Raw genomic sequence first — 25,953 nt, 5'->3', positions numbered from 1 at the left:
ATCTCAAAATGAATATATATATAATTATATGAATATAATTATAATTTTGTGATGTCTAAATTCATATTACAGCATTTAAAACAACCCATGTTAAGGTTTTATTATTTTTAATTTAAATTTGTTTAGACAAAATAATATAGAATTTTAATGCATGTATTTTTTTGACTTTCTGTCACGTTTATGAAAATAATTATAGGGTTATAGATATAAACTTGAATTTTAATGTCACTGCATCACTATTTTCCTCTAAATGTCCTTCAGGGCATAAGAGCATCTGAGCACTGTAAAATCTCAAGTATAATGCCACAATTTATAGCCACTATTTTTCCATCTTTTCCCCCTGTCCAATTTTGGCCCTCTTCCATCCATTTCGTCTCATGTGTCATCACTTCTCTGAAGCTGTGGCTCCTTTTGTTTTGTTCGTTTCTAATTCTCTTTCGCGCTGAAGGAGACCATTGCACCTTTAATAAAGCACCTCTGAAGTACAGAGAGAAAAGTTGTTTCATTGTTTTATTGGATCAATATCTCAGCTTTGTGCAGCATATAGCAGAACAAAAAACAAGCTCCATAGCAACCTCTCACAAGACATACCCAGACATACAAGGCCGAAAACTGTGTGGGAGGAAAACAGACACAACAAGAGGAGGAAGAACTGAGCTTGATGGACTCTTTTGGCATGGGACTTCAGGTGAAACTGTAGTTCGTCTGGGTGTCTTTTGGCTCCCTTGCGATGGGCAGAAGAGTTCAGATGACCTGTGTTGGGATTCAATCATGATTGAATCACAGGTATACCTGTTCTATAGGAAAGTACTTTGCTGGACTTCCTACCTTGGGTTTTTTGGAAGAAACTGTAGCCCTGCCGAAAAGAAAACAGCTTAAGTCAGCTGTTTTTGTGAGTCCTAGTCTAGCTGGTCTCTAAGCCTGGAAGACTAAGACTTTTTTTTGTCAGCTCCCTTCCTGACTTTTATGTAAACAATTAATTATTTATTGCCAAATGGTTTATGTTCCATTGTTTATATGCAATTATACATGAATATATAATAAATCATTTAAGGAGATTGCAGTGCAGTTGCAATATGTGTACGTGTTTAGCCTCTGTGTGCAGCTAATACAGGTTGGAGACAAATTTGTTAAAGAACTGTGCAAAATGTGACATCATTGTTTTGGGGATGTTTTTTTTTTTTTAATGAAAATTAGATCACGAAGGTTTTTTATTTGTATGTTAAAATGCATAAATGTGATATGTGCTGTCATGAAAAGGTTATTATGGAAAGGAAAGAAATTATGCTAGGCTGAGTATGTTAGCCGCAAGCATCTTAAAGCATACTTCAGAAAGAGAAATGATTGGCTATATCTATCTATCTATATAAAATATATATAAAAGCTGCAAAAGTAAAAAAAGAAGCCAATAACTGTACGACTTAGGTTTTTATTCTAGAAATACTTTCTAGCTTTACATGAAACAACAAAGACAATGTGAGTGTATACTAAGGCCGTTCAGGATTCATTAATAAATAAAAAGTTAAATAGACAACAGTATTAATTTTTTGAAGACAACAGTGTTTTAAACTGTGTTTATTCAAAAAAGAAATGTTGTGTTATAATATAACCTACACGACTATTCAAAAGTCTGGGGTCAGTAAATCGTTTCTTCTTTAAAAAAAAAAAATAATAAATAAAAAATAAAAAAATAATAGTTTTATTCAGCAAGAATTAAAGGATAAGAATGTTAAATGGATAAAAAGTGACAGTAAATATGTATATTGTTAGAAAATATTATTATTTTGAATAAATGCTATTCTTTTTTTATTATTATTAATCGTCAAAAATTTTCACAGGTTCCAAAAAATATTAAGAAGCACAACATCTTCAATGTTAATAAATCAGCATATTATTTAGAATGATTTCTGAAGGATCTTATGACACTAAAGTCTGGAGTAATGATACTGAAAATTCAGAGCTGCATCCCAGAAATAAATTATATTTGAAAATAGCCTATATTCACATAGGAAACCAATTACTTGTTGTTATTTTTTTCTGTATTTTTGATCAAATAAATACAGCCTTGAAGAGCATAAGAGACTAAAAAAAATCATTTAATATCTAATTTTGAACAGCAGTGTGTATATGGTCCCACTTTATATTAAGTGGCCTTAACTACTGTGTACTTACATCAAAAAATAAATACAATGTACTTATTGTGTTCATATTGTATTGCAACTGTTTTTTTGCTGCTATTGAGGTGGTAAACAGGAAAGGTTAGGGACAGATTTGGTGGTATGGGTAAGTTTAAGGGTGTGTTAAGGTGTAAGGGATGGGTCAACGTGTAATTATACATGTAATTACAGAAATTAATTACAGATGTAATTATGTGCAGATATTTTTCAAATATAACTACAATGTAAAAACATGTATGTACACAATAAGTGCATTGTACCAAATTAATTATTAATAAAGCTATATTAATGCGCCACTTGAAGCATACTGTACACACACAAATGAGAGCACGGAAACTTGTTGTCTATGGCACGTTGCCCTGCGACTTTTGCCAATAATAAAATAGCTTTGATACTGGATCAAAACTTTATATTAATCAACAACGTTGAAGTAAAATCATTGTTTATAGTAACTAAACTAAAGTAACTAAACTCACAGCGTATTTTATTTATTTTTTTGTAGAAAGAGATGCACAGATGCAGGTGAGTCACACACGCAACTTTTATCTGTCTCTCTCTAAAAATGGCCATATTTAAAAAAAAGGTTGACTAATATTAAATGAATTGCAACTTCCATATGTTACGTCGCTGTCTTGTTTCAACGTTAAACTGACGCTTCCGCACTGAAAAATCGCTGTCTGCTTCTGTGAATGGTAAACCCCGCCTACTTTGGTTTGATTGGCCATCATAGTTATTGTGACATTGACGAGCGCTGTTAGACCACAGAGACAGAACAGGCTGAAAATATAACTTATAAAGTTTTTTGTCATCCTAACAAGAGTGCTGTGTAATGGAGTGCAGCAGATCAGTGCAATCATTTTTAAATATTGGGGGGGGGGACAGTTTGGCCAATTTTAATTATTGGGGGGTACTTGTTCCCCTCAATATCTATGGTGGTTAAAGCCCTGGTGTATACGGTACTCTATGTGGGTGCTTGTGCTTTTGTCAGCATGATTTCCTGATTTGTTGTTTTCTCGATGTGCATTAGTTCACGTTACATATTAACTACCTTTCCACTAAACAAGACAGCTCTCATTGTGCTATAAAATTCTGCATTTTTACATCTGTTTGCCGGCCACAGGTATACACCAGGATTTTGAGGCCCCCTCCGGTCAAGCCTGAGTCTTAGCTTAACCACTCAGAATTGCATTGCATTTCTCCGAATAATAATGTTCCCTGGGTTAACAGAGCCTGTAATTATAAAGGAGAAAACAGTATTAGTGTATGATCTGGCAGAAAGGGTCTGCGTGGGGAAGATAAATAAAGCTAACAGGGGCTTTTCGTATGGACAATTACTTTGCTTGGATTCATTTTCAAAATGGGATATTTCATCTTAAGCTTAATTACAAAGAATGGGTAGGTTCAAGGTGGGCAGCCTCTGTGAACCGATACATGCAATAGGGTTTATTGCTCTTGTTGAAAACAACTTTTACAAAGGCTCTTTTACACAAAAAGTGGGGGTTCAGGCTATTGTTCATTTGTATTTAAAGCCATTAGTTAATAACTGAGCTTTCATTAGCGAGGGAAGTTGTGGAAATCTAATTTGCACAAAAATATGCTATACACAAAAGCCAAATGAACTGCAGGTGGTAGCACTGGTCACACTAGCCATTGAAAGATGTTTTAATATTCAAATGGTTCTCATTTTCAAGTTTCAGCGGCTAGTATATTAAAACACGGAGTTAATAATCATCTGGAGAGTGGTGTTATGTAATTAAATTTAGATTTTAAATATGAGATCAAGCAAACAAGTGTATATTTAGCACATGTGCATGTTTTATTTACACATAACTGTTTGCCTGTGGGTGTGTGTAATTAACTTTTCCTGTTTTCTTTGCTTCTATCTTGCAACACTCTGATGAAACGCGTTGGACTTTGCTGCATTTATCCAGTCGCATGTGAGTTCTGCTGATAAACTTGAACGAACTGACTGCATTTGTTTAAATCTTAGTTTTAGTGTTTTGCAACTGTACCATGTATTCCAACAACGTTAACATTAATATGATTGTTGGTACTGTCCTGTGATATAGGTGATCTCATCTGACATGAAGGAAGACCACATCTTCCGTCTGACGGGAAGGGGAGCAGACCAAGACCCTAAGGGTGTGTTCAGCATCAACCGACTGACGGGAGACGTGGCAGTTAGCCGAGCCCTGGATCGAGAAGCCATCGCATACTACCATGTGAGTGAGATATTAGCTCTGTTATCTACTGCGTTCTGTTTCCCCACTTGCATACTGTCAGTAAGTATGTAGAAGTTCAGTTAAAGAACTCCAAAACTGCTGGTTTATTTAAGTCATATTAGACTGTCGCGCGTATGTAACCGAATGTCCCTAATCGAAAATAAAATATGTTTTTGCTTTACCTCATGCATCAAGGCGGTTAATGGCTGTAATGATTCGTGTTTCTTTGGCAGCCAGTGAGCGAGCGGCTCAGTGAAGGAAAGCCGACTGCCGTACTGAATGTGGGACTCCAGTTAGGCAGTTATTCTACAAAACGTGTGCGTCGTCAATAATGCAGCTGTCAGCTGGCCTGTCAGACACTCGGCTAATGTGTGTTGCAAGTTGGTGGTGTGAACATGATGGCTCGTTTCAGTTTTTGCAGTAGCGTCCTGACCGTGACTTCATCAGGTTGACTGCTAAATTGCAGAGGGGAAATAAAGTCTCTTTAAAAAAAAAACATTATACAAAAAAAAAAAGTTTTGTGACTTACAGTGGTCCTTATGTGTGTTGCTCAAAAGTACTAAGTTTGAGTTCAAGATTTGTATTTATTCAGCAAAGATGGATTGTATTGATCAAGAGTTACATTATCTTGGTTTATAATGTTACAAAATATTTAAAATAAATGTTCTTTTTGAACTTCAAATTCATTTTAAAAGTTTGACAAAAGTATTGCACCCCCCAATTGTAATTTAAAATTAAACTTTTTTATTTCATTTGAAAATGTATTAAAATAGAAAACATTTGTTTTAAATAATAATATTAGTTCACAATATTACCGTTTTTAATTGTATTTAAAAAAAAAAAAAAAAAAAAAAAAAAGCTACTAACCCCAAACTTTTGCACAGCAGTGTTGAAGTTGACACTTCATTTTAGTAAACCTAAAAAAAAAAGAAAAGAAAAAAGTGACATTAATTTTGCACTACACAGATATTTTATCCAATCGAATGCTCTTTAGAATAACATGTCCCTCCTCCTGTCTATACGATTGCTCTGGAACTATAGAATAAGGTCTGTAATACCTGAAAAAGCAATCTGTCCCTGTTTATCTTAATGGTAGTTTGTCAGCTCTGGTGCAGTTCTAAAGCTGTTTTTTGGCTAGCCCTTCAATAAATCCCTCCTCCTTCCTGTTTTAATAGACAATGCATCAAAACATTAAAGAATTTCTTATGGTCTTTAATCGGAAAAGGAGAGGCCTTTCAATATTTAGAGCTTTTCCAAAGAAAGGACCACCCTGTGGTAACTCCAGATAACAAGATAGACAATACGATCCCTTTGAATTGTTTGCTCGGTTGAGCGAGCTGTTACTTTGATCCAAGAATTCCAGTGCGCTTGTTCTCTTTTACTTTGTGTCCTCTTGTCGTTTGACAGATAAAGGAGGGTTTACCTGGTTTCTATCCCCCTGTAGAGGAGAACTAAAGCGGCTCTGCTTAGTTTGATACCCACCTGTCTGGCTAGAAACAGATTTAATAAAAAAAAGAGTTGCTCTTCTTCCACTCTCGTTTTATTGTGCCCCACTGGTATGCTCCGATAAAGTGTTCTTAGCAAGGTTTTTGAAAATTCTGTGTCAGCCTGACGCCTTGGGTTTGTCTTTTCAATAAAAAATCTTCTTTTCCTTATAAGAGATCATTCTTTATAGTATCGCTGCTTTTTTCGGAGCCGTAGGATACAGGCTGTTCTTGCTAGGAGCACTTCAAACTCTAATTCCGAAAAGTGTGTTTGTGTGTGTTTGTGTGTGTGTGTGTGTGTGTGTGTGTTTTGGCCTAAAAAGTTCTGTGTGGAAAGATGGCACATCCCAAATCACATACTTCTCGGTATTCTCCGCTGGCCGAGGAGCTGCCTTTGAGATGGAAGGGAATGCTAACACGTACAGTACTTTTTTTCTTTTTTTTTGTTGCAAAATGTGGCACTTTTTTGATGAATAGAAATGAATGAATGAATGAATGAATGAATGAATGAATTAATTAATGAATGAATAAATCAATCAATCAATCAATCAATCAATCATACTGACCCCAAACTTTTGAATGGTAGCCTGGGAATGTCTGATCTAGTCAAATATTTTCATCCTAAATGGTTATTTTCCTCAAATGTAGCGTATTATTTATCATTATCATCAAAAATATAGGAAAGTGAATAAATTAAAGTCCATGAACAGTATGTTGAATTATTTTTTGACTTGTTTATGTAGTTTCAGTTGTATTTAGTACAAATTTAACATTTGAAGTTTGGCACTGTCACCCTCAGAGAGTCATTTCATTCAGAACTCCTCACTGTTTTTGTGCCAGCAAAAATCAGCTTGATTAAATCATGCATTGTGTCATGGGATAGTTTTTGATTGTAGCGTGTAGTGTAGCGGACTACTTTTTCTAAACAGTAGATTGACTGTGGTTTAACAGCTTCAAATTTTGATTAGCTCGGAGCTACAGTTCCATTGGAGCTGCCCCAACACTGCTGATGGCTTTTCCACTATTGTATAGCCACCATGGTTTAGGTCTGCTGGTCACGGTAGAACGGGTGTGTGCTCTGAAGAGGAGGGTAATCTCCGGTACGCAGACCCCAGTCGGGATCAAAGCCCTCACTCGGCGGAGCACTTGACATTTACATGTCCTTATCTCCCTTTCTCTCACATCCACACCACCCGCAATCTCAAAAGCGTGCGTCAAGCGTGTGCACATCAAAGCTTGACATTTTACAGCACTAATGCTCACACACTGCTATCTTGATGAAGGAATGATGCTAACCACAGCTGTTTTTGCATATGTTGGCTGTGTCTTTCTGAGAATGATTACTCTTTCTGTTAGTGAAGCATTTAAATGTTTTTTTGTTACTGAAGCAACAAGACTGACATTAAAGTTTAAATTCAGCTGAAAACTGAAACTGAAAATTAGGTTTTGGTAATTCAATTGGGTAATCGAAATCAATGTGCTCTTTAGGGTGTTGTGATCTCCACTGATATCTTAAACCAGTTGTTCTAGAAAGGGTTATTATTACGGTGCCCGTAAGGTGACTTGTTCGGTTTACTTAGTTTTGTCATGGCCACAACATAATAACTCGTGGGAACGTGATATGTCTTGGCCACAAGATATTCATTTGTGGGAATGTCATATTAACTCGTAGGAACGTCATATTATGTCGTGGCCACGAGATAATTTTGTCAAGGTAACGACATCCTTATGTTGTGGCCTCGAGATGCTATGTTGAGGGAACAACATCCATTTCTCGTGGCCATGACTTCTTAAGTTGAGGGAACAACATGTTTTTCTCGTTGACACGAGTTTAATGCGTTAACAAACCTGCGTGACCATAGCAACCCAGGATTATCAGAGATGGAATCATTAATATTTTATTTTGAATTAAGAAATTGTTATATAATTTATACATATACAATTTATGCATTTACATTTTATGCATTTATGACATTTTATGTTAATGTCGAGCATTTACAGTACGCTATTATTTACAAAAGTATTCAGAATGTTAAGTAAAGAGATCGAAATTGAAGTCTCAATTTTACTTTCGTTTTCTAAAAGAATGAAACATCTAATTTACTTTATCTTGATGTACTACAATAACTAAAACTGAAATAAAAAGTAATACATAGTATATTATAACTATATTAACTAATAAAAAATGACAAAAACACAACAAAATTACTAAAACTTAAAATTAATATATAAACTGATAAAAAATAAAATAAAAAAATCAATGATTTTGCTCTTTCAAACCCATTTTGTCCAAAAAGGAAAATTATTATTTTTTCTTTCACTTTTTCATCTGGTTGACTTCATTTTAGTATGTAACTATCTCCTGTGTCTTTTCTCATTCTCGCCTACAGTTTTTTTTTTTCTGGCTTAATCCTCCATCAGTGTCATTTTTCCACTTTCTCTCCTTCTGTTCTGAGTGGTTTTGGGAACTAGTCGGACAAGCGGGCATGTCAGTATTGTAATAATCCACTGGCTCACGTGCTTTGGCTGAAAGCCTCAGAGCCCCTGACCTCTAATGGTATCTTGTTCCCCATCTAGTCACACAGATGGGCCAGTTCCCCTTCGCCTCAACCACCTCACACACACATGTAGTGCAACACCTCCATGCTGCCACACTTCACCTAATTCCTGTGCCACACTGGTGGGAATAACCGCATTTTCCGGCTGATCCCTCTGCAGCACATCAGGAGTAATTACACCATGGGTAATTCCAGTCAATCTCACACTCGGAGTAGTCACAGGCATGTGACAGCACTTATTGGGTGGGGTGGGGGGGTGGGGGTTGTGATCCAGGCCAGGGACTGTTTTTGCAGGCTGTGCCGCATCGCTGCTGTGTATGTTAGTCATCGGCTCTGCATGAGTCAACTCGCAGCAGTTTCTGGAAGCAACTTTTTTCTCAACACATTTATTCCTTCCCAATGCTGTGTGTATATGTATTAGTTGTCTTATGAGCCTTGTGAATAAACAGCATTTTTAATGTTTGAAATTATATACTTTTTTAGGATGTTAAATTGGGGTTGTTAAGATTTTAGCTTGTTGCTTCCAGTGTCTCTTTCGTCGATGAAAATTATAACTAAATATCGTTCTCAACAAACCTTTATCACCATGACGAAAAAGAGAGTAGAGGCAACATAAATTATGGTCATGTGACGATGACTACTGTATAATGCAATATTGTTGACAAATAAAAACAAGTTTACAAAATAAAAACTATGCTTAAATGTCTCTTTATTTACGTTGACCAAAATGAGACGAAACTAAATGTTATAATGTTAGTTTGTCTCATTTAGTCACGTTATTATTATTTTGCAGTATTTCTGTTTCCTGTGTCTCACTTCAAGGGCTGCATCAGGTCGCACTGATTAAATTTATTTAAACTTATGTATGTGTACTTCTTACATGTTTGGTTGGTAAAAATAAATGTTGTAAATTCAAATCAGAGCATTTCCCGTGACTGAAATGGATGTATTCTTGAATCTATAAGGTAACAATAATATAAGAAGATAGCCTTGTTTGAAATGGATTTGGGTAAAAGAAAATTAATCTATACTTCTAGGTACTTGTATTATATTGACTGGGTTAAATAGAATGCCATTACTAAAATTTGACTAAAATGACATTAGTTTCGTCAACTAAAACTAGACTAGACTAAAAAGAGTATGAACTAAAACAACAGCTTCACACAAAGACTAGACTAAAACTAAAATTAAAACAGGCCGCCAAAAACAACACTAGTTGCTAGGGTATTTTGGGTGTTGCAAGGTGTTGCAGTGTTTAGCATGTTCCTGTGTAATTGCTAGGGTGTTCCAGTGGGGTTCTTCAGGTTTTTAGCATGTTGCTATCCATTTAATAGGGTGGTGCAAGTGGTTCCTAGGGTATTGCTAAGATTTTTAGAATGTTGCCAAGCAGCTTCAAGGGTGTTTTAGATGGTTTCCGAAGTGTTGCAGTGTGGTTTTAAAAATGTTTTTATTTATTTATTTATTTATTTTATTTTTTTCTACATGGTTGTTAGAGTCTTTTTGGTGGTTGATAGAGTTTTTAATATTTTGCTAAGCTCTAAATATCATTTTTGGTGATTGCCAGTGTGTTGCAGTGTGTTGCAGCGTGGATTCTAAAGCGTTTGGAATGTTTTAGCATTCATTGTTCAGTGGTTAGGGATTTGTTGGTGGTTGCAAGGGTGTTGCAGTGAGCTTTCTTACCTTTTTTTCTTAAGCTTGTTGTTAAGTAGTTGCTAGGGTGCTTTGATTAGGTTCCAAGATTTTAAGATTATTAGATGTAAAGATTTTCTGCATGTTGCAAAGCAGCGAACAGATTGTTTTAGGTGGTTTCCAAGCTTTTGCAGTGCATATGTATGTGTGTTTTTTTTTTAAAGTGTATAGCATGTTGCTATGTGGTAACTAGGGTGTTGGTGGTGGCTGCAGTGTTGCAATGAGGTTGTTAAGGTTTACAGCATGTTGTAGTGTGGTTTGCAAACTGTTTAAGCATGTTTCTTTGGGTTTGCTAGGGTGTGGTATTGGGGTTGTTTGGTGGTTGCTATGAGATTCTGGTTCCTGAAAGAAATGGTGATGGATAAGGACTTAAAAAGAGAGGACTGACAAATCACAGTAGGCTGACAAATAGAGACCAGTTGCAACATTGCATCTAATGAATGGATATTTATTCTCACATTACAGCAATCGACTGAAGCTGTTTAATTCCAAATGTTTACATTTACATCCCACAGATCCAACTTGTAAGGAGGACACATGGGCACAGAGAGGCAGGCAGAAATACATTCTCAAAGATCACTTTAAATCTTTAGACTCTCATTCACACATACATGCAAACACAGAGGTGTCCACACACATTGCCACATATGTGAAGACACACACACACACACAGACACACGCAAATCCCCTGAGCTATTCTTTGTAGTTAGGAAGCGTATTTCCCCAGACCGACTAACGAACCATGCAATTGACATCTTAGAAGTGCTTTCTTTCTGCGAGAGCCACAAAGTGACTTCTTAATTACATTCTTCTATGTGGTGTTCATGGCCAGACTTCTGCAAAACACAAGGCCACGATAAAGACACTATTACTGGACTGGAATCAGGAATCAGGCTTCCATGTCATGCCTTGTTAATATCCCCAGAGTCTTCTTACCACAGGGAAATCACACTGTAAAATGTTGAGCATGAAGGACCTGTGATGAAGGACCCATGTTGTTATCGCTGTATGAGTGGTTGATTCCAAAACAACTTAGAAAATAGGAGATTAAAAGAGCATAAGTCCATTGTACAACAAGACGGCAGATAAGTGTGAGTAATAATAATAATAATAATAATAATAAACGATTGTGGTTTGAGCTGTGGTCTAGTTGTTTAAGGTTTTTAGTAGACAGTCATAAAAAAATTAATAAATAAATAAAATAAAAATTATATATATATATATATATATATATATATATATATATATATATATATATATGTCCACCTAATCTTTTCTACCAAAACAAAAGCAAATAAATTAATGTCAAATATATATTTAAAGAACCAAATAAAAATAAATATAACTGCAAGAAACCCATTGGCAAAAAAAAAAAAAAATTATATTGGGACTTATATAAATGTTTTGTAATTTAATTTAATAGTTTGTTATTATTTTATTATTGTTATTATTCCTAAAATCAAACTAGGTTTGAACACAAATATATTTGATAATTGGGTTCTTTAAAAAACAACACAAGGATGTAGCCTGGACAACTCATGACTTCTACAGTCTAATATAATAAGCAAGATATCTAATAAAAATCTGAATTTAGAAACAGGTGGAGCATAGTTCCTGAGTATTGGACTGTCTTATGATAATTTTGAAGCTTGTACTATATGGAAAACATTCTATCAATCGAAGCTTGGACATTCTGCAAAGTAACTCCTTTTGTATTCCACAGGAAACAATTGCATTTCTGAACGACATAAGGGTTATTATATTCCTATTCACTGAAAGAACATGTTGCTCATCTCTGTACATAACTCTACTCTCAAAAACCATTCCTCATTGTCAGCCCCATGAATAAAACAGCAGAGAGACACCAACTGTAGTCGGAGAGAAAAATAGAAAGCAAAAAGATGAAGAAGCCACTCATGCATTAATACAGAACATATGGATGATGTTTTTCTCCTGTGTAGCTGCAGCCAAGTGACAGTGCCGCTCCACTGCCTGCAGAAGAGTCACATGATGATGTGTCAATGGTTGTTTTGGTGCCTTGTCTCAGGTAGACAGACTCTGCGCTCGCCCGCAGCGGGTTGGCACTGTGATATCACGACGGTCTCTCACAAATAACTGCTCCAGTCCACCGTAGGGTTGAAACAAGACCTGTGTGTCTAACAGCTGTTTGTTTGCCATGGACCTGACACACACCCTGATCCGCGGGGCACTGGCATGCTGTGTTTGACGGTTGGGGAACGGCGGCATCTGTGGGAGTGTGTTTTTCTGTGCATTTATTTGTGTGTGGGTGCGTGCCATCTGGCCTCTGAGCAGTTGCTGGTATTTATATGATCCTAATTGTATACGGAGTACTGTGTGCTCTCATAGTTAGTTTAAATTGAACTGTTTTAAGGGATATTAGACACTAAACATGAGAGATCTGTGCGTACAACCAATCACCTAACCATCTGTGTCGGCTTCTGTTGTTGTTGTTTTTTTTTCCTGTGCTGCGGTTTGTGCAATTAACCCTTAGACACATACTTCAGGTTTTTAGTGACCCAGAATGCCATCCACAACCCTCTCCCTCTTTTAATTTTTTAAGTTAGACCTCCACCTTCTTAGTATTTCCTCAATTTATTTAATTTCAATTTATTTTTTTCCTTTTTTTTTTTTGCAGGAGTATTTATTTATTTTGGTGCAAAAATGGTCTTAATAATTGTACATCACCTTTATTTTTCAAAGTGGCGACTTTTAAAATTACCACTGCCATAATACTGAAGAATTTTAAAGATGAGATTAGTGTGTCAAAAGGTTCAGATCAGCTGATGATTATGGTGAAGCAGTTGCTCAAAACAGTTTCCACCCTTCCAAATAATTGTTATCAAAATGTCAGGAATGTTTTATGCTATTGGGGCAGTTTAGAAATTCATCCACGTTAGATATATAGTCCAGGCTGAAGACCCGAATATGTAGTACTGAATCACATTCATTCATTCAAGTGTGAAACTTATTGCTTCCCACATTCATCACTGTAAGGACCGTTTGTCCTCTGTCACATCTCAAAAACTGTCCTTTTGAGTGCCAAACCCTGACTATTAGGTCAGCTGGAAGTGGCCTAAGGAAATATTCTGTTGTAACATCAATTAGAGCTCTCATTATGTGTGGCCTAACACTAATTACTACCATTATTTCCTGCCAACAGTTATGATCCCTGTAGTGGCCTATACTCAGACTGCGTCTCATTTTTTAAGCATATGCGAAAATGGCACTCTTTATCCACCGTGGCTTACTGTTCCTCCACTGAGGTTTGTCCATCGGGACAGCCGTGTGCTTGCTTGCGCATTAAAAGTAATGACCTTCGCGGTTTGCACAACTGCCAGACCGGCGGCATCTCTGTTTTCAGATTGTACTCTGATACCTAAAACCAGGCCAATAGTTGCATTTAATAGCGCCTGCTGGTATTGCTGTCTAATCAGCCCGTACGGCACCAATCACGGCTGCGGAAATGAAACATTAAACATTTAATGGGAGATTTAAACCTCCATTAGTCTGAAGAGTTCTAAAATGCAGAGGGAAAGGGGTCATCTTTCCAGATTTTACTGTGTCCTTGTTTATCACATGGAGGTCAGAGCCAATTAACATGTGAGTCAGCAAACAACGATAAGAAGTGAATGCAGCACTGCATTGATTTTGGTGATAACTGAAGGCTGAATGGGTGTTATAATTACAGCGCTTGCATGCCACAATATACTGATATTCCTGGAATGTTCTGAATTGTAAAACCCCTAAGCCTAAGTATTAATTTATTTGTTTATAGATCATGCTATTCATTTGCTTCATTGCAAGCCCTGATTTTTCTTTCAGAAAATGGTAATAGTCGAAAATCCCTGAAAAGAATATGCTGTGTTTTGGATGGTGGTGTGCTGGTGTCCCAGAAGGCTTCTAGCAAGATTGTCTCAGTCAACCCACTTTATCAGACCATGCTGATCAATCCCTCCTTCCAGCTGAGATTCCTATGGTTAGACCAACATTAACTAGCTTTTTCAGCAAGATTGAGAGGGATATCTTCTCAGATGGCTGGCCATTGGTTGAAGGCTTTATCTCAATGGATTATGGATGACGGATTCCTTCAAAGTAACTTTGTAAGATGGAATACTAACCACAATGCTTGTGAGAATAGAATCAACATGGCTTGAAACACTACACGTACGCAGAAGGTATTTAGAAAAATCTGTCCAGGCTGAGAAATCGTTTGCGTAACATCTGATGAATTTAACTGAAGCTATATATATAATCTCTATAGCACCACTCAAAACCCAAGGACACTTCACAAAGCTTATTAAAGGTGGAAATCTTATGAAATCACAATTTACCTTTGTAAATAATGTAAAGAATTTATGTAGAGTATTAATGTAGAACAATTTCTGTAGAGCAGGGAAACCAAGATTTTTGAGCACAGTTTTGGCTCGTCATGACCTTGAGTAAAGCACTTAAGCCCAGGTTGATTCAGATAGATTTAGCATACAAGTTGTGTAATTTAAGATGCTTTAGAGATAAAGTGATGTTTAATAGACATGAACAAAAATCTATAGTTTTAGAAAGCATTTGTCTGGGTGTGTTTGAGAGACCGAGATAGCAAGCCAATTTTTGATGACACATTTAAGTGGAAGTTTTTATAGCCGTCTTACAACAATTGTGCAGAAGCTTTGCGCAAGAAAAAAAAAAAAGTTTAAATGTGAAATACATTTGAGAAATTAAAGAACAAATATTTTCCCAAGAAGAATTCCCAAGAATTTGAATTTGAATCAAATCTGTAGAGAAACAGGGCAAAAGATTAAAGGGGAAAAATGTAAATAAGAGAAACAAAACAGATTAAGATAATAACTTGCTTACCTTGTCATGTTTACTGTCATTTTTCATTATATTTTTTCTTTATCTGTAATTTCAATTAATATTGTTCTTCTTCTTCTTTCATTTTTTTTAAGTGCAGCAATGCTTAAAGAAATTCTGAATAATGAATATACATTTTAAATAATTATTAAATATATTTTTAATTAAATTAAATTCCTTATATTATTATATGTATGTAATTTCAGGATTTTTTGATGAAGAGAGAATTTAAAAGAACAGCATTTATTATAAATTTATTTATTTTTTGTATATCTTTTGATTGATATGTAGTATCATTTCTGAATTAACGTATCAATTACTTTCTAAAACTACAATTTTCAAATGGTAGTGTCTTTGAATGTGTGTGTGTGTGTGTGTGTGTGTGTGTCATGGCCATGTTTTTTAGTAGCTCTGCTTATGACTGTCTGTTATCACTATTGTATGTACAGTATTATTTTTCTTTCTTTTTGTTCTGACAATTGCCATTTGTTTAGCTGTTGTCTCTAGTCTGTGCCAGTCAGTGTTATGTTTCATTCTAATTTGAGGGTGTCAATAGATTCTACAACAACCAATTATCTGTATAATGCAATTAAAACACAGTGGGTTCCAGTCGTAAATGTTCAGCTTTGTTTGGTAAGAAAGAAAAGCTTAAATCCAGATACAGACCTGCTCTTTTCCTGTAGTGAGTTGCAAAGTCCAATAACTTTTAACTGATATCTTTCCATCAAATGACGATGGAACCTCTCTTGAAATTAGTTTAAGTTAAAAAAAAAAAAAGAATTAGTGGATCATCATGTCACTTACAAGGTTTTTAGGGAAGTGATGATTTGATGAGTAAGAAAATAAGAGGGATAGAGGGGAGAGTGTCTCTAGACAGCTCTAGAGGAGATAAGTGTCTCTAGACAGCTCTTCTGTAGATGCTAGATCTTAAGATGTCTCTCCACTGGTAGAGCAACATGTCTCAAGTGTCTCTCTGGAGACTCACATCTCAATACACACACACACACACCTGGTGAAGAGGGTCTCATGGGAGCCCATCTGGGCTGACAACAGAATACACAGATCACGCATGATAACTTTTTATAAAATTATAATCAGAAATGTCTAATTACATACTGCTTCCACAAATTTTAGATTAGGTGACTCTTAGGCAGAATTTAGTTTTTGCTCTGGCCTGGGCAAAAGTAAGCAGGCACAAGTAGTTAATGGGCAGAGCTGGACTGAATATTCAGGTCAATTCAATCATTTCTTTGATCCCATTGAAAAATAAACCGTAGAACATTTACTGTGTCTCCTTCCCCATCACACATGTGCCCAATGTCAATATAACCTAAAATCATTAACAATAGCCCCAATCCCAAAATACTGTTTCAATTATAATAGGCTAAATAAAGTTAGAAGCTGTGTAGAAAGAATCTCTCATGCCAAGTCATTAATACATGTCTGCTCAACTAATACGAATACAAATAGAGATGTGAGCTTATACAGTATCAGTTGTCAATACAGGTGTCATACTACCCTGACATGCAAGATAACTGTTGCTACAACCTGTCCACATAGTAGCAGTTAGAACGAAAATGAAATTAAATAGCTTACTTTATTTAATCCAAAACAGAAGTCATTTAAAATGTTATCTGTATGTTTTAATTTTCATTTCATCAGCCTATAGTTTATGTATAATGCTCCCAATATGTTATGCTGTCAACACTGGAAACTCTGACTGCAAAGATAGCCTATCCCATGCATTGTATTTCCTTATCATATTTCCTTAAATATTATTAGTTAGGGCCTATAATTAAAGTGTATATGCCCGCCAGGCCCATCTGCTGGCTACCCCCCAAGAAGTGATTAATAGTTGTGGATTGAAATAGAGGTGTGATTTTATTTTTTATTTTTATGCAGTGCCAAGATGTTCCTACAGAGCAAATGAGAGGATTTCACCTGTTTTTCTGTACATGTTTATGCATAGGTTATTTCTTTTTAAATAAATTATGTCTTTTATTTTTGGAATCGCATGGTCTGTGCTGTTATTTCACAGTTTCACATTAAGGAATCGATGGGTGTTTTCTGGCAAGTAGCATGCATGGTTTAATGATAAATGGGAAGCAATTTTTGGGGGAATTTCCGATTAATCCTAGAGGGCTCAACGAAAAAAAAAAAAGTTTGATTGCAGTGCAAAGGCGGCCTTAAATTCCTCTGATGGAGTGCGCACGAGCGAGAAGAATAACCAGACAGTTGTCCACTTCATTTATGACTGGCTTTGGAGATATGTCCAGAGACAGGTGATGTTAACCTCCGAATCTCTCTCCTCTTTTCTGCTTGGCTGGCCAGTAATATACTAGGCATTGTTGAGCAAGGCATGCTGCTCTACACATAGGAAAACTGTCCGTTTTATTTTTCAGCTTCTCTTTTTTTGTGCTTTTCCTCTGTGTTTTTCTCTCTGAAGATAACAGCTCTTCCTCAGCCTTTCAAGTAAAACTCAATACTGTATATACCAACAGACACATATAAATATTATATGATGAAAAGCAGCTCTCGTGTTTTTAGAAATACACTTTTGTCTTACGCTTCTTTCATGAATCTATATCATTTGAGGCTTTTAGAACCAAAAGGATTTTTGTAGGGTTGGCGGGCAACAAATTCCATGAAGTATATATGTTTTCTTACAGTACTGTACAAACTGTAGCTTGTGTGAATGTATTTTGCATTTAATATTTTCTTGCTTTAGTGCCACAGAGTCAAAATGAAAACTGTGATTTTTCTTTAAAGAACTACTAGTATCGACAGAATTCTTAAATATGGTACAGCCACAATTTCTATTTACGACAGTAAATAGAAGTTGCGACTGTACAATATTTAAGAAAGTTATTTAAAGCTGCAGTCAGTAACTTTTGACGCTCTAGCGGTTAATAAACAGAACTGCTTGCATCTTGCGGAAGAACATCGTAGCCGGAACTACTTCTCTCTGTTTATGTCTATGAAGAATCACAAAGGTACTGGGTTACTCCGCCGCGGTACCCCCGAAGCAATCTAAAATAGTCCGAATATAAACACTTATTATAGGTGCCCCCTAGTGATTCAGGACAAGCTAAAAACACGGTTTGGAAAATGAATTAATGGTGTACTCGCTTATTATATACATTTTTCTACATTTTGAACACAAACAAAGTTACGGACCGCAGCTCTGATTGGTTGTTTCTTAACGGGAACGATTTATTTCTGCAAATGGCAATAGGACCACTGGGAGGAGCCAGAGGAGCTTGATTTTTTCACAGATTATCTGTCTCATATTCTACTGTCAGGACATAATGACAGGTTTAACAAATAAGTAAAAAATATATTTTTACAAAAGTTACCTTCAGCAGCTTTAAGTCCATAGTCTCTGAAGATGGGATTTATTTGAGTGTTCTGTATGATGTTTTTATTTATTTATTTATTTATTTGTTTTACTTGAAATAAATTTATAAATTTTGTGAATTTTTTAATGAAAATGAGAAATATTGTCTTCGCATCTATATGGACTGAATTAGTTTAAGCATTTAAATGACTAAGCTGAAATATAAAAAATGTATGTAAGATAAATGTATATAAATAGATAGAAATAATTATACAAAAAAATTGCAGTTCAAGTTGTGCGTAGCCAGGCTTTTGATTATCACTATAAAATCTGGTCCACTTTGGGATATTAATTAGATTATTTTGGGGTTTAACTGAACTGATTGATACCAAAATATACAGTGAAATTGTTTCCACTCTCCTGGCAAATGTTCCTGAAAAGTGCTCATTGTTAAAATTACCCACGTAGTATCTTGTTTTAAACCCCCCATCTGCCGTGTTTGTGTCTTTTACAGTATGTGGGCCTTTACTTTGGGGAGTGCCTCCCTAAATGAAGATGTATTCTTGCACACTTCCAGAGTGGACTGTTTTGTCATGCCCCTCTTTAAAAAGTGGGGGGAAATGACACTCTACCATCTCGCTTGCCCCACTGGTCTCTAAATGAGTTGTGTTATTGGAAAAGGGAAGTGCTGCTCTGATGTCAAGGGACTTGCAGGGCAAGATCTGAGCCAGTCTTTGAGGCTTTCTCAGGCGACACACAAATGTAGTTGAATAATGCCTTTAGAGAGGCAAGAGCCATTGCTCTAGTATGAAACACCTCCCAAAGCCCTGGTGACTTTTAACAAATTTCAGCAAGCAATTATTTTTGTCTGGCTGCTGCTATGAATGATCTTCCCCTACTTTCATTTTTACTCTTTCATCATTTATTCCATCACCTCACCTCACTCCTTTTTAATTTAAAGTAACTCAATTTATACTTAATCAGTATTTTATATAAAAAGTGATATTCTCATGTATTTGTTCTCCAACTCTTTTCTTTAATTTTATTTATCAGAACCTTCGCATTTAAAGGAATAGTTCACCCAAAAATGAGAATTTGCTGAATATTGTCTTGCCCTCAGGCCACCCAAAATGTAGATATGATTTTTCACCAGCATGGAGAAATTAAGCAACGTAGTTCCAAGCAGCTCTCCTGACTGCATTACAGTTCCATATCACTTCGCATAGTAACGCTGTAATAACGGAAATTACAGGACTAACAAAAACAACAACGTTACAGATGATTTTCCGAAAGTAAATACACATGACATTTCTCACTAGCGAGGGAATGACAGCACTGTTTAGAGACGCTGCTGCAGCCTAATTCACACAAGCTCTCTCTCTCTTTCTTTATCTGTTTGTCTCTTTTGTCTCATTCTAATAACTTCATTAATAACTGCTATCAACGGCTCATGCTTCCATTACCAACTTTAAAATGATGTTTTGGAACCAGCAAAAGAGGTGTTGGATGAGATGCGGAAGAAATAATCCTAGTCACATTAGCGATTTAAGTACAAAAACTGGATGAATCCCTTTAAATATATCATCTGATCAATGTCTTGAGGTGTGGTAACCGTAGTATAAACAGAATAATTGATTCCGGGCCATTGAATTATTAGAAAAATAATGCAAACCTGAGGTGTAAGCCACATCTCCACCTTGGGTGTGCATTATTTTTCTTATAATTCAACAACCCGTCATTAGTTATTTCTTACATATATATATATATATATATATATATATATATATATATATATACACACACACATTTATTACAAACATGCAGCATTTTACTTCACAAGATGTTAATTGATGGACAGGAGCGGTGTGGATTACATTTACTTTATTGAGATGTTTTTAGCAGTTGTTTGAACTCTCATTCTGACGGCACCCATTTACTTCATAGGACAAATTTGTGAGCAATTGATGTAAAGCTAAATTTCTCCAACTCAGTTCCAAAGATGAAACAAACTCATCTCACCCCCTGAGGGTGAGCAACGTTTCATTTTGGGGGGTGAATTACCCTTTTAAATATTGTCATGAAGAAAGCAATGTTTTTGCCTTGTTTTTACACTCACTAATTATGTATACCTCATACATATTCATGAAGATTAATGAATCTTTTAAAATAAAGGTAGTAATCTAATCAATAAGCGTTCAATCATGATGCTTTTGGCATTCTAAGTATCCCCACAGTACTTAGTGAGGAAGGTGAGGTTGTGTTTTAAAAAAAAAAAGCACTCCGTCTTGACTTATGCATGGATGAATTGCAAATCAGTTAGTGTGACTGGGTGAATATTGCATCAGCTAATTAATATACATGAGCCAAGCTGTTAAGATTTATAATTAGTTGCTCCCTGATTTTCACAATGTTCTTATATGCTGCTTTGTTTCTGGAATCAGTGTTCAGAGTTTATCTTCAGAATGAGATTATCTGATGATAGATTCTGCATGATCAGTAAATTTAAGATGCAGTAAAAGTATCTGCATTGGTTGTGTGGGGCTGTACACTCTCAATGGAATCTCGCAACACCAGGACATTTCACACTGTAAACTGTAAAATACGAGCAAACATGACACTAGAATACATTAACATAGAAGTTACAATAAATTGTGCATGGTGGAAAAAATCTAAAACTTGTTTCCAAATGGCAGTGGCTTGTGTTCGCACATGCCCGGGCTGCTCCCTCAGCTCTGGTTCTTCATGCTTCCATATGCCGCTTTGATAATGGATGTAGATTGTACTGTCTCTAATGCACAAAGCAAAGAGGCCTACAGTTTACAGCACTTGCACCTGGACTGTATTTGCAGCAAAACAAGATGCATGGTGTCTTCAAAAGCTAGAAATGACTCTGTGCACAGTAATATTGTAACAGCTGCAATAAATTTCACGTTCCTTAGAGTGTTTTGCTGTTTCAATATACCTCTGCTTTCTGTTTTTATCGTCCAATTAGCCTCTCTCCTCTGTACTCTGCAATGAGCAGCAGAAACAGACAGGAAATGAGACTAACACTCAGGCTAGCTCAGCTGCTCTCCGATGGCTCTTTTTTTTATTTAAATATTTAAAGTCCATGAAGACACACAGCAGATGTGAACAGGAATAGTGGATTAGAGAATGTCTCACAGGAGTTCCCTGGCAAGATGTCCCAAGTCCACTTACTTTGCTTGGTGTACATAAAAAACTGGCATACAAGATCAGTTAATTCACCTTTCAGAATAACTTTTATTCTCTGTAGGAGGCATGAAGCCTGACTCCATTAGCTTACTGTATCTGTTCTCCCAACTGAAATTTTGAGATTCAGCATAAGCAGTACAGTTGCATTCCCAGTGGATGGAAGCATACATGGATGGATTAATGGACAGATCCATGGATAGATGCATGGACAAACATACAGATGCATGGATAGATGGCAAAAATATGGGCTGCTTTTTTTGTACATTAGAGACTGAAGGAAGTACTTCCATTATCACAATGACAAACAGAAATGTAAAGAACCAGACCTGAGGAATCAGCCCTTAAATGTACCAATACAAGCCACTGCCATTTGAAAGCACAGTTTAGATTTTCTCACCATACACAAAGCATTGCAACTTTCATTTTAATACTACTATCATCTTTGCTATTATTTTAGTCATCTATCATTCTCTTTCTCTCAAAATTTCTCAAAGGTTATCCAGCCTCCATCTGAACGTGGACATCTTACATGAGGGTTTCTGTTTCCAGCTGGATGGTCCTCATAGGAAGTCTGTCCACTATATTCTTACCAGCCAGTTCTTTGTATTTGAGGGTCAACTACAAGTGCCCTTGCCATATGGCTTTTTTTATTCATAAAAGCTAAGCGTTCTGGACAGATCTTTACAGCATACTGTCTTGTTTTACTTCTGTCATTTGAGTATTTATTGTTAGATTAAATCAGTGTTTTTGATTTAAAGTAGTATTTTTGGAGACAATTTTTTTTTCAATTGTGCATTTTTGAGCTTTAGAAGTCTAATTTGCAGTTTTAACTGAAAGTATGGACATTCATATCTACAGCCACCCTATTAAACATTACATTTTCCCGTTCATTTTTCTATACTCATCTGTCATCTCCTCCTATGCTGTCTTTTATTTGTACAGGCTTTTTTTCTGACCGCAACAGCTCAAAACTGCTAAATTTAGCTTGGAGTCACACGTGTTGGGAAATGTCACCTCTAGACCCGTTTCCTGAAGATTTCTATTGGGAGAACCTATCAAAATCATCCAGCCGCAGAGGACTGGAGTCTCAGAGGAGATAAGTAAATCTCCAAAGGACGCATATTGAACCCTATCCTTATGTATAGCTTCCCTTACTTATTCACCTCTTTAATAGAATGTTAAAACACAAGTTCAGCAGTTTTGTGCTCTAAGAGAGCCCAAATTCGATAGATACACCTCAGAGGGACATTGTCTCCTGGAGGTAAATTAATCCACTTGCTCATAGTGTTTGTACAGCTGAGATGTAAATACACCCTTGATGATTTTGTAAGTATACAGTAGAAAGAAGAAAGAAAGTGGAATAGAATGTCTTGAATAATGTGAACTCATATATTTTTTTTCCTTTGAACATAAAAAAAAAATAAAAAATTGGTAACACTTTAGTATACGGTCCAATTCACTCTAATAAGTAGTTGCTTATTAGCATGTCTATTATTAACATATTGGCTGTTTATTAGTGCTTATAAAGTACATATAATGCATGGCATCTATAATACTACCCAATACCCTAAACTAAACAACTACCTTATAAACTATTAATAAGCAGCAAATAAGGAGTTAATTGAGGCAAAAGTCATAGTTAATGGTTAGATAATAGTGAGAATTGGACCCTAAAATAGTGTGACCAAATTTTCTAGGCCAAATGAAGAAGTTTTATTACTTATTAATTGCAACTGATTGATGAATATGACATGGCAAACCATTTTACAGGTAGAGCCATTCAGGCTAAATATGATAGGGTTTACAAACCTATGCTCAAAACTAGGCATTCAATGGACTCTTATTAATAGAAAACAAGAGACTGTATTCTGTGCAGAGAAAAAAATAGGAAGGGAGGACTATATCCTTATCAATTATGTTTTATGAAGACGTAATGTGCTAATGAACATGGCATAATAGTGTCTAGAAGCTCATTTTGGCTGGAGAAGTCATTGGTGTGAACATCCATGATTTTCATTGTTGCGAGGAGCCAATTTTCTTATTCTCTCTTTTCCTTCACATTTAATAAGTCATGTTCATTCAAATGAAATCAGTGTCTGCTCATAGACCCCAATTTTCGCTTGGGGAAATTTCTAGAGATGCCAGCAGAAACTACTGCCTCACTGGTATAATGAAACAACAGGGATTGCAGTGGGCTGAAATGAGGAGGAATATTTCTTCAGGCGTTTCGGGATGTGGCGGCTGCCTCTTGCTGTGACCCTGTCAGGAAAGTTTAACCTTACAGGGAGGCTTTAACATGAACATGGATCTTTATAAACTTTTGAACCATGTCATTGGCAAAATGTCACAGAGATGTTCATCATGACATAAAGCACTGTGCACTGGAGCCTGAAAAATGTGTAATTTTGTGAATATTAAAAAAATCATTCACAGACATAGCAAGAGTGTAACAGCTCAGTGTTTTTTTGTGATGAATGAGATTTCTAATCTTTGAAACCAAAGTTTACATTCCGATTGGTGCAGGAAAGATTTAACAGAGTATATCTGGGGTACCACATAAATGAACTAAAGAACAAATAAATGCCTCATGTTGGATTCTCAGGCTGATATTGCAGTGTTGTTCAGTGGAAACACAACTTGGCGATAATGTTTCTTTGATAGTTTACACACAGATTCAACTTTTATCAGACTGCAGTTATCTAAACTTTCACCTTTATAATGTATGTAGTCCATTTTTCAGTTTTTTTTTTTTACAAAACACTACTGTTCAAAACATTACTGTAAATCTTTCTTTCTAGTAAAAACAGTAATATTGTGAAATAGTATTAGAATTTAAAATAACATTTCTCTTTTATATATATATATATATATATATATATATATATATATATATATATATATATATATATATATATATATATATATATACATATATATATACAGTATTGTTCAAAATAATAGCAGTACAATGTGACTAACCAGAATAATCAAGGTTTTTCGTATATTTTTTTATTGCTACGTGGCAAACAAGTTACCAGTAGGTTCAGTAGATTGTCAGAAAACAAATGAGACCCAGCATTCATGATATGCACGCTCTTAAGGCTGTGCAATTGGGCAATTAGTTGAATTAGTTGAAAGGGGTGTGTTCAAAAAAATAGCAGTGTGGCATTCAATCACTGAGGTCATCAATTTTGTGAAGAAACAGGTGTGAATCAGGTGGCCCCTATTTAAGGATGAAGCCAACACTTGTTGAACATGCATTTGAAAGCTGAGGAAAATGGGTCGTTCAAGACATTGTTCAGAAGAACAGCGTACTTTGATTAAAAAGTTGATTAGAGAGGGGAAAACCTATAAAGAGGTGCAAAAAATGATAGGCTGTTCATCTAAAATGATCTCCAATGCCTTAAAATGGAGAGCAAAACCAGAGAGACGTGGAAGAAAACGGAAGACAACCATCAAAATGGATAGAGGAATAACCAGAATGGAAAAGGCTCAGCCAATGATCACCTCCAGGATGATCAAAGACAGTCTGGAGTTACCTGTAAGTACTGTGACAGTTAGAAGACGTCTGTGTGAAGCTAATCTATTTTCAAGAATCCCCCGCAAAGTCCCTCTGTTAAAAAAAAGGCATGTGCAGAAGAGGTTACAATTTGCCAAAGAACACATCAACTGGCCTAAAGAGAAATGGAGGAACATTTTGTGGACTGATGAGAGTAAAATTGTTCTTTTTGGGTCCAAGGGCCACAGGCAGTTTGTGAGACGACCCCCAAACTCTGAATTCAAGCCACAGTACACAGTGAAGACAGTGAAGCATGGAGGTGCAAGCATCATGATATGGGCATGTTTCTCCTACTATGGTGTTGGGCCTATTTATCGCATACCAGGGATCATGGATCAGTTTGCATATGTTAAAATACTTGAAGAGGTCATGTTGCCCTATGCTGAAGAGGACATGCCCTTGAAATGGTTGTTTCAACAAGACAATGACCCAAAACACACTAGTAAACGGGCAAAGTCTTGGTTCCAAACCAACAAAATTAATGTTATGGAGTGGCCAGCCCAATCTCCAGACCTTAATCCAATTGAGAACTTGTGGGGTGATATCAAAAATGCTGTTTCTGAAGCAAAACCAAGAAATGTGAATGAATTGTGGAATGTTGTTAAAGAATCATGGAGTGGAATAACAGCTGAGAGCTGCCACAAGTTGGTTGACTCCATGCCACACAGATGTCAAGCAGTTTTAAAAAACTGTGGTCATACAACTAAATATTAGTTTAGTGATTCACAGGATTGCTAAATCCCAGAAAAAAAAAAATGTTTGTACAAAATAGTTTTGAGTTTGTACAGTCAAAGGTAGACACTGCTATTTTTTTGAACACACCCCTTTCAACTAATTGCCCAATT

General features: G+C 36.0%; 1 protein-coding gene across 1 annotated transcript in view; it reads left to right on the top strand.

Moving 5' to 3' along the window:
• LOC113093301 (cadherin-13-like) overlaps positions 1-25,953 on the top strand; it is a 283,704-nt gene that overhangs the window by 132,931 nt on the left and 124,820 nt on the right. Inside the window, exons 5-6 of the mRNA XM_026259099.1 lie at positions 4,109-4,114; positions 4,247-4,399. Of these exons, the coding sequence (XP_026114884.1) occupies positions 4,109-4,114; positions 4,247-4,399 (159 nt within the window). The remainder of the gene's footprint in view (positions 1-4,108; positions 4,115-4,246; positions 4,400-25,953) is intronic.

The sequence above is a fragment of the Carassius auratus genome, unplaced genomic scaffold (assembly GCF_003368295.1).
Source record: "Carassius auratus strain Wakin unplaced genomic scaffold, ASM336829v1 scaf_tig00214951, whole genome shotgun sequence".
Taxonomy (NCBI): Eukaryota; Metazoa; Chordata; class Actinopteri; order Cypriniformes; family Cyprinidae; genus Carassius; species Carassius auratus.
This window is presented reverse-complemented; position numbering and strand designations above follow the sequence as displayed.